The following is a 16,963-nucleotide window of genomic DNA, read 5'->3' as shown; positions in this document are numbered from 1 at the left end:
GCTGCTCTAATAAAACATTAAGGACGTCTGGATTGCTTCAGTTCATTAAGCATACCCTGCCCCCCCCCACCCTCGCGGTCCTGGTTTTGTCCCTGCTTGCAGCAGAACTACAACTCCCAAGATGCCCATGGACTGCATCAGGCCCCCAGCTTGTCTCCTTCCTTTACGTTGCCCTGCAACTCTTTGCTGTCTCTGCAGCTCCACCTTAAGCAGGCAGGACTCGCGCTGCCATGCACTGGAGGGGAGACCACGTGACCTCGGCCCAGGGGCTTTGTGCACGCTCCATGCAGGGGGCTCCCATGCTTCCCTTTCTTTCGGGTCTGCTGGGCTGCAAGGAGCAGGGAAGCTGCAGAAGTAAAGCAGAAACTCCTGCCTTTCCCACCCCCCCCCCCCCCCACCAGGACTGGATCTGCCCTTTCTATTTTGCAGGGCGGGGAGACTTTATCTGGGACCCCGCAGGAATCAGCCCAGCCTGCTCCTGCCTTATTCCTCTTTCTCAGCAGCTGCCCAGGAGAAGGGATCCCTCCCCGCAGCTTCACCATCCGGAAGGGAAATGTCTGCCCTGGTTTCTAATCCAGTAAGAAAATTCTTTCCTAAACTCTTCCATTCAGAGCTTAAAGGAAACCTGTTTCCTGAGCAGCTCTTCCAAGCTTCCTCCTCACAGTACAATGCAAAGGTAGCTGAGGGAATAGAGCTCCCTTCCTGCTATAATCTACTGGAGAGCTGATCTATAACAAAGATAGGTGAGAGCACAGCTCTCCCTTCCTGCTGTAATATACTGGAGAACTGATCTCATTCATGCTATAAACTACTGGAGAGCTGATCTCACTGATAGAGGGCATATAACAATGTTTATTATGTGCACACACAGTATAATGGAACTGAAGGGAGAAGGGCTAAGGATGAACTGTTTGCTCTTTTCAGGCCTCCATCATGTTCAACGATGTGGCTGCTTATTTCTGGGAAGAGGAGTGGGACGTCCTGGGAGAATGGCAGAAGGAGCTGTACCGGAAGATCATCAGAGAGATTCACAGTGTCCTGATGTCATGGGGTAAATGTATCTCTTCTGTCGTCTACCACACACAGACCCATTGTCGTATGGATGTTACCGGTTTTAGAAGAGCTGGAAAATCTCTGGTGCCAGGTCACTGGGGAGCCTGACATGGGGGGGTTCTGGGTGCCTGAGGCCATCCTGAGCCCAAGACCATGGGCTGCTGCTGCTCAGGGCGCTGCTGCTGGTGCTACCGCCGCAGACCACTGGCCTGGGCTCAGGGTGAGAGTGAAAGGTAGGAGGTAGGCTGGAGGGAGAAAAAAAGACAAGAAGCGGGGGGGGGGGGGAAAGTAAAAGCAGAAAAACAATTATTGGAGGAAACAAAATTGTCCCTTGGTGCCTAAAAACTTGTTCAGAGACTTTTTAAACCCCCTTGCATTTTAGATTCTCTCATAGCTAAGATTGCCAACTGGCTCCATGTCATAAGGTCACTTATTCACTATTGATCAACAGCCTTTTACCGTCCATATTGACTACTTACTAAGAATTATTAAGGACATTCATATTAAGGACTCAACACCAGTTGTGCAGTTCAGGTTCTATATTCAATCACAGTTCTTATTTTTATACTTTTTTCCCTGCACTTAAGAGCAGTTTGGCGCACACAGTATTTTCTGAATCTTACTCCTGTAACCCACCCGACCCTATTCCCATGTTTTCTTTTTCGCTGCGGCTGGGACATAACCCCAGCTGACCTTGTCTGCATTGCTCTGGTCCGCTTTCTTCATGCCGAGCGCCTCTTGCAAAATGTAAAATGTATTGTTTTTCGCTCCGCCTGCTTCGGTTTGCAGAGCCAGCTCTGAACGAGGCAACGTTGACAACATGCAGTAGTGTGGTTTTTTTGTTTTTTTTTTTTTTTTTTTTTTACACCTCTGAAACCGTTCCACAGATGGTGTCGACTCCAGAGGAAATTTTAAGTATTTCAATTGGATATTCCTTGTCTGTCTTGCAAACGAAAACAGCAGGAAAATGAAGGACCTGTAAATTGCTTTTCCGGACACAGTTCTGCAATATTTCAGGCTTCTTCCGCAGGGTAAAGGCGATCTTATGTAAGGATGGCTTTTTATCTCCTGCGGGGAATTCGCTTTCTCTTTGCGTCCCTGCAATAAGCGGCCTATAACCTCCAGTATTTGAAATGAGCTGCTGTTTCGTCAGAGAGCAAATGTAACTGTTTCACGGTTTGATAACCGAGAAAATTCCATTCGTGTTGGGCCCCAGATTTCTTGGGAGAGTTAAGTGTTTTGAGGAGCCCCGGGGGGGGGGGGGGGGGGGGGGGGGTGTTTAGAAAAGGCACACGTTTTCCAGGCAAGGGTCGTTTTAGAAACGCCAGAGGCCTTTGCACGGTAGAGTCCACGGTTTCCTGATCTGTGGTCTCGGCTGCTTCCCGCTTCAAGGAGCTGCCTTGGCACACCGACATGCTTATTTGGCCAATCCGGCAGGGTGGCGGAGCCTCCCAACCCGATATTTCCGAGCGGTAACAAAATATCCAGGCTGGTTGGCAGGGGTTGCGCTATTCCTTGGAGCTCAAAGAAGCTGCAGGGAATGGAGATCCGGTCACTGCTGCTTCCAGAGGGGCAACAGATGCCGTCTTCCCCCCCCCCCCCCCCCCTTTGCAAAATGAAGGAATCCATCAGGCCAGGGGGCTAAGCCCAAAAGGTGCCTTTCTGCGTCGCCGTGTTGATGCTGCGGGGCAGACCTGAAATGGGAAGCACCAGCTGAGCTGGCTTGCAGGGCTCCAGTGGCATGTGGTTAGCCAGGGTCAGCCATCTTGCCTGTTGAGAGAAGTTTTTGGATGTTAAGTCAAGTGGTACCATACAGCAACGGCTGGACTCTGGCTCTTGATTCCAGGAGTAACAGCGTCTCACGTGGCCAGAATGGACAATGTGCAGGCGGACTTTTCTTAGCATCCATTCAGATGAATCCAGAACAAGTGGGTTATGCACCTCTACCAGCAGATGGAGACGGAGAAAACTGAAGTCACAGTATATATACCCCTGCAGTGACATCAGCCTGCCAGTATTCTCCGTCTCCAGCAGATGGTGGATGTGCATCTCCCTACTGGGGATTGCCTCATTTTGGAAAAGGAGAATTAAGGATATTACATTCGCCCTGCTCTCCTGCGGTGATATCACAAGGTCCCTCCCCGAGCTGAGAATTCCTGAAGTGATTTCCTTGGTCCCTCAGATGAGTGCCTTGGTCCGGTAGCTGTTCTCTTTCAGCTGGAGTGGACTTAACTGCTTAAGCGGCTGAAAGGCAGCGGGTGCAGGAAGCCGAGCGAGGCGGTGACTGCTTAAGCCCTTTTCCCCCGCAGCCGGAGACCATCTCTGTACTCAGTCAGGTAAGGCTGAGTTTAGGTAAGTGTATAAAAAAAAAAAGCTAGATGCACCCCTCCGGCTGCCGCTCAAGCGCTCTGTCAGCCATAATGGCGCCTATGCCTAAGAAACTTGTGCCTTTTTCTTTGCACTGCCTGTCATATTTGGGCATCTCAGCCAGGAGTGCCCGCTAACTTGTGTCGGCGCTGTTTGGAGTTTCAGGGCGAATTATCTTCCTTTGATTTCACTAAGCCTGGTTCTTCCCAGCCGGGTACAGGCCTGGGTGCAGATGACTCAGGTGGGGGCGCCTGATTTTGGAACTCCCCTAACTGGTTCCTCAGCGGGGGACGGTAACTCGGTACGCCTCAGGTACCTCCCGGACTGGATGCTTCTACTGTTTCATGGATAGAGTTTCTCCAGAGTTTGCAATCCTTTCTCCAGGCGCAGTCTTCAGCCCTCTATAATACTCCCAGGGCAGAGTCGCAGGTAGGAACCTTGCCGGGACCTCCTGTTAAGCGCCAGAGTACTCCTAGAGTGGCAGCGGGACTTCCCGACGGAGGTCCGGATGATGACGCCGATCCTGACTCTCTTGAGGATGGTGAAATTCCTCCAGGATTAACAACCATATAGAGCTATGCTACAGTTCTTTCATAAAGATGAGCTGCCAGCTCTGATTTCCCAGACCCTGAAAATGCTCAGCGCTCCTGGGGCAGACACCAAAGAAAAATCCCATTTTGGTTTCCTTGTGTGAGACCTCTTGTTTTTCACCCGTGACGGAGGCCATTCAAAAATTGATTGAACTTGAGTGGGTTGCGCCAGAGGCTGATTTCAAAGGGGGTCGGGTTTCGGAAGGCCCGTACCCTCTGGATCCAGTGGCAAGAAGCGTTTACGTTTTACAAAGGTAGATGCACTTGGGTGTGCAGTCTCCAAGCGGTTGGAAGGAGGAGCGGCCTTGACGGATGCTCATGATAGACTTTCTGGTGGCTGTAAAACCGATCCGCCTTTTCCCTTTTCTCAAACCACCGTGAGGTCCAACTCTGGCCTGCCCCATCTAGCCTGTATAAGGGCAAAGGCCTCCACTGACCAGTCCCACGCCCCCGACTCCAGCGGGTTTGCAGATCTGGTTCATCTCGCTATAGACGGTCCCGTTTGTTTGTTTGGCCCATCTGCACGCGATGTTGCATCAGGGACCCATCTTTTCAGACCGGGCGAATTGCTTTTTGTCTAGCAGCTTGGCTTTTGAAAGGTGACGTTTTAGTTTGAAAGGAATACTCGCTGTCGGTAATTGCGACTTTGCTTCAGGCGAGGAGGCCTTCCACGTCTTTGGCTTATTTCCGGGTTTGGAGAGTTTTTGAGTCATGGTGTTTGCAGAACGGGCTACAGCCATTGCACGTAGAGGTTCCTTAGGTTTTAGCCTTTTTGCCAATTGGGTTAACAAAGGGATTGGCCTACAATTCCCTCGGCGCTCAGGCGGCAGCCTTGGGTTGTCTTCGAGGTAAGCTGCGGGGGAGACTGTTGGCATCTCATCCGAATGTCATGCGTTTTTCTGAAGGGGGCGAAGCATCTGCGACCACCGGTCTGGAGGATGTGTCTGGCATGGAAACGTAATCTGGTTCTTCGAGTTTTTTCTGGTCCTCCCTTTGAACCGATTAGAAGGGCTTCTTTGAAGGACCTTACCTTGAAGTCCGATTTCCCTGGTGGCCATTTTCTCAGCTAGGAGGATATCAGAGCTCAAGCATAATCGTGTAGGGACCCTTTCCTACATTTTTCGGAGGATGGTGTATCGTCACGTATGGTTCCTTCCTTTTTCCTAAGGTTGTTTCTTCATTTCACCTCAACTAGACGGTGGAGCTGCTGGCCTGCCCGCATTTGTTGCCCGATACGCCACTTGCGAAGGAATTTCACTTATTGGATGTGCGCCAAATTTTCTTGTGGTATCTTAACGTGACGAATGGCTTTTGGAGTTCAGATTATTTCTTTGTCCTGTTCAGTGGAGCAAAGAAGGGAAATAAAGCTTCCAAGAGCACGACTGCAAGATGGCTGAAGGAGGCGATAATTTCAGCCTACGTCTGTAAGGGTCGGTTGATTCCAGAAGGGTTGCGAGTGCATTCACTAGGGCGCAGGCAATCTCCCGGGCGGAGTGTCAGCTGATTTCTCCACAGGAAATTTGTTGAGTGGCGACATGGCCTTCTCTTCACACTTTTACCAAACATTACCGCTTGGATGTGCGGGCACCGGAGGCGGCGGCTTTTGGGGAGAGTGTGTTGCACGTGGGTCTTTCGAGTTCCCGCCCAGTATAGAAGGGCTTGTGAACATCCCATTTGTCTGGGGTATGAACAGGAAAGGAAAATTGGTTCCTACCTACTAATTTTCCTTCCTGGAATACCCCAGATCAGTTCAGAGACCCATCCCTTTTTGTTTTTTCGAAAGACTTCCTCGCTTCTGGATATTGCTGAGGCAGTTTGTAATCATATGCAGATTTACCAGGATTGACTTCAGAGATTGTACATAGGTTATGCCTTAGTGTTGCTAATTATTATAATCCTTGGTTTGAGACAGCGGATCCTAGTTTTAGGGGGCTCCAACTTTGAGTCTCTGCTCGCCAGGGTTATTTGGGTTTGTTGGATTGGACATCTTGGCTTGAGTACAGGTCAATACTGAGGGGACTGCAGGTGTCACTCTCGGTTATGCCTGAAAAGTTTTCATTCTCTGCCTCCATCTGCTGGTAGGGATGCAGAGCCCACTTGTCTGGTCTGATCTGTGGTATTATAGGAACGAAAATTAGCAGGTAGGAACAGATTTTCCTTTCCTTTTCATACCCTTTATGACCCTAATAGATACAGATCTAGGATGATTAATTGCATGAGGGGTGGATGAGCAGAATTCTATACTGTGCAGAAGAATGGGAGAGACGCACCGCTAGCCCAGTGCTGCTCCTGGTCACCTTCCGGCTCCGGGGGTCAGGGTATCTGCGGAGTAAGTGGCCGGCTGCAGTCATCTCTTCCTTCCCAAGCTTTGTCAGGCAAATGCACTGCTCCATCAGAACAGGAAACCCTCCCCGCCCTGGCATCTTTTACAAATGCAAATCTAAATGTGAGTTTGCTCTCTTGATTCACAGGTTATTCAATTGTTAACCCCGATGTTATTTTCAAGATTAAAAAGAAAGACGAGAAATATTTCACTCAACACTATGAGCGGGAGGGAAAAGAAGACCTTAGCAGCCCCACCGTTAGTAAGTAAATGTTCTGGGTTTAAAAGGCTTTGCATTTTTCAAATCGGAGGAGGTGGGGTGTCCACATCAAATTTTGGGAGACCTGAAATCCGTGTCCTCCTATATGAATATCTGGTCCTCGGTGAGTCCGTCTAGACCCGTGTGCTTTCTCGTAACAGGGCCTCCCATCGTAACATCCGTGTTCTCGCTGAGAGTGAAACAGGAGGAAGAGCCACATTGCATGGGTCATCCTGAAGCGGAGACAACTGAAGACATTCACCTTCCTAAAACTGGCAAGTGTAAGATTTCTCATCCTTACATCCTACTAGGTTATAAGCTCTCTGGGTCAGGGACCATTCTGTCCCAGGAAAGTGGCTAAAACAAGTGAGCAGGAGAATAAAAAAGTAAATGAAAGGTAAGAGACGTCATCGCTCTTTGGATCCAGAGAACGAGCAGATATGTAAGGGAGAGTGAAATAGAGAGCCGTATAGAAACCTAGAGATGATAAGGACATGGACAATGTGTTTAGTAGGTGATGCAGTAAGATAAGGACATGTGTCCACCACGTATTATAAAGGTGGCGTCTACAAGCCGTAAGTATTGCAGTATGCTGAGGAAAGCCGATGAGCTTGGAGGCGTCAAAGGGAAGGAATTGCTTTCGAAGACGAGACAAAGAGGATTTCAGTCTTTGAACTAGTTAACTGTTTAAAAAAAAAAAACCCAACAAATGAGTGCAAAGCCCAGTTGAGCTCTGAGTAAAATCAGATTAAGTGAGTGAAGGAAAGGGTTAAAAATAGCTTGGTTTTGTCAGCATATGGGTGATGGGGAAAATGCAAGGGAAGAAAAAGGGATCATAGGAAGAAACAGGGAAAAAGAAGAGAGTCAAGAAGAGAACCTTATGTTTATGCCAAAGGGTAAAGATTTAGGAGAGGAAAGCTGGGAATCAAAGATAAGAGAAAAGGTTCCATTAGATAACTAAGAATGAAACCAAGCAGGAATCGTGTCGGAGAAACCTAGATCAGAAAGGCATCTGCAGGATATCACCAGGACCTGATGGTATTCACCAGTATGAACTTGCTGACAGGCTATTGGTAATCTGTAACCTATTATTAAATTCTGCCAATACACCTGAAAACTGGAGGGTAGGCTCCAGGAAACTACAAACCTTGATGTCAGTACTGGACCAAATGTAGACACTATGGTTAAGATTAGAATTACAGGGCATATGGCAAGTCATGGCTTCATTTGACGGAGCCACTGTGGATTTATCAAAGGGAAGTCCTCTCTGCTCAGCAGAACCGCGTCGGCACCACGGAAGAAGGAGCAACCGAGTTGGACGCAATGGCCAGGGCACAAAGGCGGGAGTCTGACTGCCTGCTGGTACTGTGGAGCCCATTATTACGCCTTACTGTAACCTGTGGCTTCACGTAAGCTTGTTGAGCCGCAGGAGAGGGGCTTAACCCATGGATAATGCTGCTGGGTCCAAGTGAATTGCAAAGGGTTTTTGGGTTGCTGTGTGGCACGCATGTGTATGTTTATGTGGATAACTTTTTATCTGGATATTCAGACTGAAGCCTTGACAGCTGAATACCTAAGTCTAAAGTTACCTGGACAAAGTTGTGTTGCTAACTTTTAGGATTGTATTGACCCAGGCATTTGTAATTTTCTTTTTTTTTTACATATTAAAGAGCTTCTCCTGTTTTCTACTTGTATAATGCATATTCGCTATAGATCTCCAGACCCGTCTGTGGCTCTTTAGGATTGGATTTGCTCATGCTGGGGGTGAAAATGATCCGGGCGCGGCTTGACTGGCTTTCTGATGACGATCAGCACAGCGGCACCCTTTTCCCCTAGCTCTGCAGAGGCTATAAACAAGGCATCATCCTAGCCTCACTTGTGTTGCTCATATAGCCTGCAGGGTAACTTTGCTACACTATTGTGACCATCTTTTTTTTTATCCATAACAGGCTCCCCCAGTATCAACCCTGACCTTCTAATTCGATTTAAGCAAGAGGGATTCCGGATCGAGCACCAGGAAAGTGAGGAGAAAGGCGACTGGCATGAAGCAGGTAATGTGTAGCTCAGATTAGAGCTAGCGATGGGTTCAACCTTTTCACAGAAGAGGCACCTCCTCTTCTCCCTTCGCCAGTCTTTTACTCTCTTCTCCTCCCCTTCCATCTTCCTCTGCCTCCCTCCTGTCTTTCATCACTCTCTTACCTCCCTCACTTTTTTTTTTTTAATAATTAAAGTTTTATCGTGAAACCGAAACAAGTAATGCAGGTGACACGTCAGGCCGAAGACCGCAATTCCAACAGGGCTTTTACATTTCTAAGTGTATCTTCCCCCTCCCCCCCAGTCACACATCCCTACTAATCCAGCCTCGTCCTCCAGTAAATGCCTCCTGCTCGTGCCTGTGGCCCCCTCCCTCCCGTCCAGCGGCGCGGGGCTCTAGATTTCTGCGAGCCCAACGCGGTGCTGGCAGCTGGAGGGGGGAGGGAGGGTGAGCCCGCCCCATTGGCAGCAGCGCGGCGAGGAGGAGGAGGTTGGGATGGCAGCGCTCAACGCCACGTTCTGCAGCCGGTTTTCATGAGCGGGGTGTCCTGCCTCCCTTATCCGTACTCTGGGTGGGGGGTGGGTGTCCTGACCTCCTTCCAGCAGGACACGTAAACGCTTTCGACGCTCGGTGCCCATCGTGTCACTTTTAGCCAAATGTTGAGTCAATATCCAGGACTATTTAAAAAACAAACTGCTGGTAGCTCCTCTTTTTCTATTAGGCAGCCCCGATTACAACCCCGACCTCATGGTAAAGATCCTGAAAGTGGAAGAGCCTCCTCTCAGCAACCAGATGGAAGGAGGAGAGGAGGTTTTGGATACTGGGAAGGGTGAGTAAAAAAATTGCTTTATTATTATTATTATTATTATTATTATTATGACGCCCTTGCTTTGAGCGATGGAATAGTTCCAACTTCGCTTATACAGTGAGGATCTTATTACTTTGCCTTTCGTTCCATTTGTAGCACCGAGGGCTACGCTTTCAGAAAGAAGGGAGCTGGCTGCATTTTACCAGCTTTACCCGTTGGCAAACCGCAGTCTGGCCGGATAGGTTGAGAGCGTAAGCGCCGGGTCTGACCAGCACTCCCTTGAGCCCATCTTATATCTGACACTGGCCAATTTGACTTGGAAGTAGCCAGCAGATCTTAATGGGTGGGGGAGGAGTCTGTTCAGTGTTGCTCCCCCCCCCCCAAAAATAAGAGGTGGAGACACCCAGGTATGTCTGGCTGATAACTGCTAATGGATCTGTCCACCAGAACCCTGTCCACACCAGTTATACTCCTGACCTTGCCTGCATTCTCTGGTAACAAATTCCACAGCTTGACCGTGCTTTGACTGAAAAAAAATTCTCTTTGATTTTGTTTTACTCCTGCTGTCGGGCTGGTCTCCTGGAGTGCCCTTCAGTTTTTACTCCTCAGTCTCCCCCCCACTTTCATCCTAATCCCATGACTCCCCCCTCCGTTCCAGAGCCTCCTGCGCGTTGGTACCTTGGAGGCAGTGAAATGTCTCGGTCGTATCGTAAGGGAGCCGTTCCATCTGCGGATTGTGTCTGAAAGTTCACGTCACTTTTTATGTAGCCCTCGTGGAGTCCTGAGGCGTACCGGCCCCCTCCCGCCCCCCCCAAGCATAAGCAGCACCCCCATCAGTCCTCCCCAGACTCATTTGATATGATGGGATTCCCGTGATGTATACCACAAGTCCATTGCCAGGACAAAGTGGCGCAATCACAAACAGCCACGCATCACAGTGCAGGAAGCAGCCTGGTGCTTAGAGAGCAGGCTGTGACCCCCTGCTGAAATCCTGCTGACGCTCCTCGGGCAAGTCACTTCACGCTCCGTTGCCTCAGCTACAGACTTTGGGGATAGGGGCCTGCTCCATTAATCCGCTTTGAAATGTCACAAAAGATAGCATAAAAATATTAAAAAAAAAAAAAAAAAAAAGCCCTGAATAAAAGCAGAATAAAATCCTGTTAGATCACAAATTCTGCTATCTAAAGTTTAAAAGAAATAGCCAAGGTTTTACTTTTTCTTTCTGAGCTGAATGCAGTTTACTTCATCTTGGCCTTCCATTTTAAGGCGTCCGCTAAAGATCCGGGGCTGTTTCCCATTGCCGGAAAACCGGACCCACAATGCTGTCGAACAAGCCGACACGAGAAGCCGGGCGGGCCCCGCAGCCTTATTTTTGTGCCCCCTTAAGAATCTGGGCGGCAGTATTTTTCAGTAACCGTAGGCATTTAATTGCAATCTCTGGTAAAAGCCTTGGGAAAGAGAATTGTGATTAGAGCCTTGAAGTCATCAGTTGCCTGAATCTATGAGGCCGGATCTGGTGCATCTTGCCAATTAAACGCCACGGACCAAACGCCGAATGAACTGCTCAAGAGATTTGGGGCTTCCTTGAAAGGGTAGAATCCAACAGAACCCCCCTAAACTGGACACTGTTGACCCAAGGGTCTTGCCTGCCAGCTGAGGGAAGACTTCCAGTGAGGTTAGCTGCCCTTGAAGTCCAGAACACCTGAGGTCTTTTCAGGATTTAATTTTTACCTGAACTGTGGGACGACCAAGAATCCATTGTTTCCGAACAGTTATTAAGATTGGTCATAGCCTTTGTCTGTCTGACCACCTCCCATGTTACACCAGTAGCCGAATATAATCTGGGTCCACGGGGAAAATCCATCCCTTAACCTTGTCTGTCTTTGTCCCAAGGTGGGCGGTGGGAGCGCGTCCCTCCTGAGGTTGCAGAATTGTCCTGCTCGGCTTGGGCTCCGGATCCAGGATAAAGCTGTGATCCAAGGATAGGGCAACGCTGCAGGGGACTGCAGGCGAGGGTGGGATGCACAGATATCAGCAGGCTGACTTCAGGCAGGGGTCTTGCATTGTTTCCTTCCTGCACCTCCCCCCCCCCCCCCCCCCCCCTCTGTCAGCAAATAACCAGTTCTTGTCACATGGGGTACGGAATCTGAGCCAAGCAGAGGCCTTCAGAGAATCCCGTGGGGGGATGAAAGTTTCCCAAGAACTGGAAAACTAACAAGCAGACTCTCTCTCATTTTTATCCAACAGAGGATGGGTCCGGGAACAACACGGAGTTGCAGAGGATGTACGATGAGCAGCAGAGGGAGAAATGGAGATACAGAGACCCCTCCCGAGACAGCCCAGATCTTTCGGACTGTGAAGGAGATGGACAGAGAGTAACCCTATACAGGGTGAAAGAAGAAATCTTGAACGGAGCGAGATCGTGCACTGAACGGGAGAGAAACGTCAAACCCTTCCTAAAGGCTGTACCTGCTCAGAGACTCCATGAAAGAGAGGGAATATTGGAAAGTGGCAATGCTTGGGAAAGCATCGCCACGGACTTGCATGTTCTTGAGCACCGAGACGTGATTGAATGTGGGAAGCAGTTCACTAAGAAGTCAAGTCACAGATTGATCCAGCAGTATAATGGAAGTGAGAAAAACCTTACATCCAGCATAGGAGAGAAAGGAATGCTGAAGAAAAGAAACCTGATAGCAGATAGTAAATTTGACATGCATAAAATACAACTGAAATGTACCCTGTGCGATAAATACTTTACAGGTAGCCATGAGCTGGAAACACATCTAAGAACTCATGCAAGAGAAAATCCATTTCAGTGTACCGAATGCAAGAAATGTTTTCCTCTGAGGTCGTACCTGAGGAGGCACCAAAGTCTTCATGACGAAGCAAAACCTTTTAAGTGTTCTGAATGTGATAAGTGTTTCAGTGACAAATGGTTCCTCACAGAACATAAAAGAATTCACTCAGGAGAGAAACCATTTCAGTGCAGTGAATGTGATAAAACATTTACTAGAAAATCAAATCTCACAGCACATAAAAGACGTCACGGAGGAGACAAGCCTTTTAAATGTGGTGAATGTGAAAAAAGCTTTACGTACAGATCGCAGCTTAAAATTCATCAGGCAGTTCACACAGGAGAGAAACCGTATAAATGTTCCGACTGTGAGAAATGTTTTACTCTAAGGTCTAACCTTAATATGCATAAAAGAGTTCATGCAGGAGAGAAACCATTTAAATGTACAGACTGTGAGGAATGCTTCAGTCAAATATGCACCCTGAGACAGCATAAAAGAACCCATATGAGAGAGAATGCATATAAATGCGCTGAATGTGATAAAAGCTTCTATTCTAAAGCCCTTCTAAGACGACATGAAAGAAGTCATACAGGAGAGAAACCTTTTAAATGTTCTGAATGTGACAAAACTTTCAGCAGGTCATGCAATCGAAGACAACATGAGAAGATCCACACTGAGAAACAGTTTAAATGTACAGAATGTGATAAATCCTTTGCGCAGAGGACAGGCCTCCGGATACACAAAAAACTTCACATAGGAGAGAAGCGATTTAAATGCTCTGAATGTGATAAAAGCTTCTGTAACAAATCCTACCTGAGACAACATGAAAGGAGCCACACAGGAGATAAACCATTTAAATGTTCTGTATGTAATAAATGCTTCTATTATAACTTTCTCTTACAACGTCATGAAAGAACCCACACAGGAGAGAAACCATTTAAATGTTCTGTTTGTGATAAAAGCTTTACTAAATCATGCAAACTGAGACAGCATGAAAGGAGTCATCCAGGAGAAAAGACCCTTTCATGCAGGTGATTGTAACGAAAGCTTCTTCCTGGAGTATCTCCTCATAAGACACAAAAAGGTCCATGCTGGTGAGAGACCATTTTCATGTTTTGAGTGTGGCAAAAGTTTCATTCGGAAGATTCACCTCACAAATCACCAGAGAATCCACACGGGAGTAAAGCCCTTTACCTGCATAGAGTGTGGTAAAAGCTTCCGGCAGACATCAAACCTCAAAAGACATCAACAAATACACGTGGGTGAGAGACCATTTCCGTGTTCTGACTGTGGTCAAAGCTTCCTTTGGCAGATACACCTCACAGATCACCAAAAAATGCACACCAGTGAGGCAAAGGATGGAAGCACGGCTCACCCATTGGGAACTCTGTAAACGCTATAACATTGCTGTGCTGGAAAAACATTGGAATCATGACCATTAGCTGAACAACAGCGAATGAAGAAGTTGTGAGCATTTAGGACATTTCTCATTCCAAAAGGTAAAATGCTTGATGTTAGAAAACCAGACATTGTGGTAATGAAGAAAAACACAAGAACAGCTTTACTAATACAAATGTCAGTATAAAAGCTATTGTTCAGATCTCAATCAGTTAAATGGGAGAATAAGAAAACTCCTCCATGCCCAGTGGGTAATCTGTAAGAACCAGTGGATGCCCAGACTCTGCACTCCCAGAAGTAAAGAATGTCTAGATCTTATAGAAATTGCTTATACAAAGAGAGTTACTCTTGTAGGCCTTCAGTGGACCCAAATCCTCAAAGAAACGCTAAAATATGAAAATAAACTGCCTCTACCTCTGCCCTTAAAACTGGACAAGTGTTCGAAAGAACAGAAGCAGTAATTTCAGAACTGGATCAGATCCTGACCCAGGAATGGCTAGACAGAGGTGACCTTTTAAACCTAAAGAGGAGAGAGTGATAATTAGAGTACAGGACAGAGGACTATGGATAAGATGGTTCCCGGCTAGTGAAGAAGAAACTGGTACAACAGATAAATGCAGATTCTACAGCACAGATCCGGAATGGGTGCAACTTGCTGAATTCAGAAGGCCCTGTATGCAGAAAGGCGCAATAAGGTTAAGAGCCCTTAGCTTAATCTTGGCTTTTGACTCTTTCAGTAAATCTCCTATTGATTGGCGATTTAAAGTTGAGATATGTAATGTGACTTGAGGACCTAAAAATGTCTACCGTATAGTAGAAGGTGGTGGGGGGTGGTAGGATAGAGACTTCCAAAATACCTCAAAGTTTTATAAGTCGTGCACAGAGGCAGTTTTAGGGTGGAAAGAAAGCTCCAGTAGCAGAAGTTATGGTATGAAGTTGGAAGGGGGATAACATTAGGAATTGATTCTTCACAGAAAAGGTGGTGGGCGTATGGGACATCCTCCCGGTGGCGGTGGTGTCGCCAGACAGTAACAAAATTTAAAAAATACCTGGAGTAAGGCCAGAGGATCTTTAGCTGGAAAGAAACAGCCAGAGATCAGTTGAGATATGAGAAGCAAACTGGACAGGGCTGTAGGCTTCTCATATGCCATCATTGGCCTGTCTAGTGGTGATGGGTTGCATTAGTTTTCAGGTTTTTCTTTGGATTACTTTTAACTTGATGATTGTATGCTTTTTATGTATTGGACCAGTCCTCGAATTTGTGTTGCTTTAATCCATTATTATGTACATTTTATCGCTGGTCTGATATTGGATCTTATTATCTTTTTACGATGTCTGAATTATCATTTACTTCTGCTCTGGGGTGGTTTTTTTTTTTTTTTTAAGTATGTTTTGTATTTGGTTTGTTTTAAATTGATTACATTTTATGGTTTTTTCATCTGCCTTGAGCATTTTAATACAAAGGCAGCAGAGAAACAGGATTATTTGACATAGGGAGAGACAGAAGATCATTGGGTACCGAGAGATACAATGAAGGATTAGACAAACATGGCAGAACGACTGAATGTCTGAATTATCATTTACTTCTGCTCTGGGGTGGTTTTTTTTTTTTTTTTTTTTTAAGTATGTTTTGTATTTGGTTTGTTTTAAATTGATTACATTTTATGGTTTTTTCATCTGCCTTGAGCATTTTAATACAAAGGCAGCAGAGAAACAGGATTATTTGACATAGGGAGAGACAGAAGATCATTGGGTACCGAGAGATACAATGAAGGATTAGACAAACATGGCAGAACGACGGAGGAAATAGTCCCAGTGGTCTTGGGCACCATTGACCTAATTAAAAAGTATTTCCAAGCTCATGTTGTCTGTATATTCCTATATCCACTTTACCCCAGGCCCCTCTGTCTTAAGTCATTCCTCACTAACTGATGTTATATGTGTATCTTGGATGAGTGAATTTGATCTGCATTAGTTGTGAGTGGCTGAGTAGGGGGATAACGTACGCAATGCCGTACTGTGTCCAGCTAAGGTCCATCAAGCTCTGCCAGGGCTGACGGAAGGGTATTGGGCACCTTAGGCAAACCCGGCCATTTTAAAATTAACACATTTTACATGAAAAAGGACATTCAAAATACAGACTTTAGAGGGAAAAAAAAAATCACTTACAACAACCTGTATATAATATTTACATACACTGCTGTGTTGCCAACCAGAAAACCCTGCAAAAAACACTTGGAATGCATATGGTATTGTAATGTGTGTTGGGTGAAGGCTTGGCCCATGAGTAAACCGAGTTACAGTTATAAGATAGTAAACCTCCAATACCAAAATAGCACTAACCATCAGCACTCTCACAGTACCAACTCTACATTTGTAAAAGCAATACTGAAAATATGACACCAGGCCCTAAAACACCAACACACCTTCCGTTAGGAAGACAGAACCAGCCAGGCTGCTAATGGCTCCCTACACAGAAACTACATGCCAGCAAAAATACCTGCCCTCAGTCACACAGATCGACCCTCACCAAGTCCAAAATAAAGAGCCCTTAAAGGATTAACAGAAACATGCAGTCACCAACTGAACTGTAAAGAAGCCAGACTCTGTATGCAGTGCAACAACTGAAAAACAGAAACATCACCATTGTCCTAAACCAACAAGCAATACATTCAAGAAATATAAAGCATCAGTTAGGATAGTGTAACCCCCTCTTGGGTTGAAGTTCCTAATGCAGGGGTCACACTGTCCCCGACCTCTCGCTGTTCTTATCATTTACCTTGCATTTACCTTCCACTGGGAAGCCTCTGGGGCCTTAGGCTCTCGGGAGTGGGGTATTTGGTAAGGTCTCTCTCTCAGCTCGGCCACTTTCCCACACTCATCACGCTTGTACAAACCCCACCTCCCAAAATGGTGTCCTCTCTGACCGGATAAACCCTGTTGTCTTGGCTTACGGGACTGGTAATGGCTTGGCGGCAGGCGCCGACTTTGGACAACGGTGTCCTGCTGTCCCTGACCCTTGCCCCCTGTCACTGGGCACATCTTTCCCACGGCGTGGCCTTCGCTTTCTCATCAAAGTAAGAAAAAACCATAATAATAGGGAAGCCACGGACCAGTCTTTTTATTTTGTATTATTTATATTTAGTCTTCAGATATGTAACCTGTCCGGTCTCTTCACCTGCTGTGGTGGGTGTGGGCTTGCTATCTGGCACTGTGAATAATAAACTACAAAAAAAAAAAGAAATACAATTAAACACAATTTTCTCTGGCTTGCAGTCTCTTGGCAAGGTCCTACTGGCACCAGGGGCTTCATTGCTGGGGCAGTGGCGCTCCCC

At 46.8% G+C, this 16,963-nt stretch overlaps 1 protein-coding gene across 2 annotated transcripts; it reads left to right on the top strand.

Moving 5' to 3' along the window:
• Nucleotides 1–227: 227 nt before the first annotated feature.
• On the top strand, nt 228–15,490 carry LOC115080883 (zinc finger protein 2 homolog). Of its 2 annotated transcripts, none has more exons than XM_029585344.1 (7): nt 228–577; nt 925–1,051; nt 6,482–6,595; nt 6,754–6,867; nt 8,542–8,643; nt 9,349–9,456; nt 11,683–15,490. In XM_029585344.1, the coding sequence occupies exons 1-7, from the start codon at nt 554–556 to the stop codon at nt 13,263–13,265; spliced, it is 2,172 nt and encodes a 723-aa protein (XP_029441204.1). In that variant the 5' UTR covers nt 228–553; the 3' UTR covers nt 13,266–15,490. The 2 variants fall into 2 exon arrangements, with proteins under 2 accessions (XP_029441204.1, XP_029441203.1); XM_029585343.1 differs by having other exon boundaries at nt 6,754–6,873.
• Nucleotides 15,491–16,963: the final 1,473 nt, after the last annotated feature.

The sequence above is a fragment of the Rhinatrema bivittatum genome, chromosome 19 (genome assembly GCF_901001135.1).
Source record: "Rhinatrema bivittatum chromosome 19, aRhiBiv1.1, whole genome shotgun sequence".
NCBI classification, from domain to species: domain Eukaryota; kingdom Metazoa; phylum Chordata; class Amphibia; order Gymnophiona; family Rhinatrematidae; genus Rhinatrema; species Rhinatrema bivittatum.
The sequence above is the reverse complement of the archived record's forward strand: the minus strand, read 5'-3'. Positions and strand labels throughout refer to the sequence as shown.

What these genes read in the sequence shown, in the direction of transcription:
- LOC115080883 (XM_029585343.1), top strand. Translation starts at nt 554, where the DNA reads ATGTCTGCCCTGGTTTCTAATCCA. An exon ending in CTGCCCTGGTTTCTAATCCA is followed by an intron (nt 578 to 924) that starts GTAAGAAAATTC and finishes TGCTCTTTTCAG; the next exon opens with GCCTCCATCATGTTCAACGA. An exon ending in AGGCGACTGGCATGAAGCAG is followed by an intron (nt 8,644 to 9,348) that starts GTAATGTGTAGC and finishes TTTTTCTATTAG; the next exon opens with GCAGCCCCGATTACAACCCC.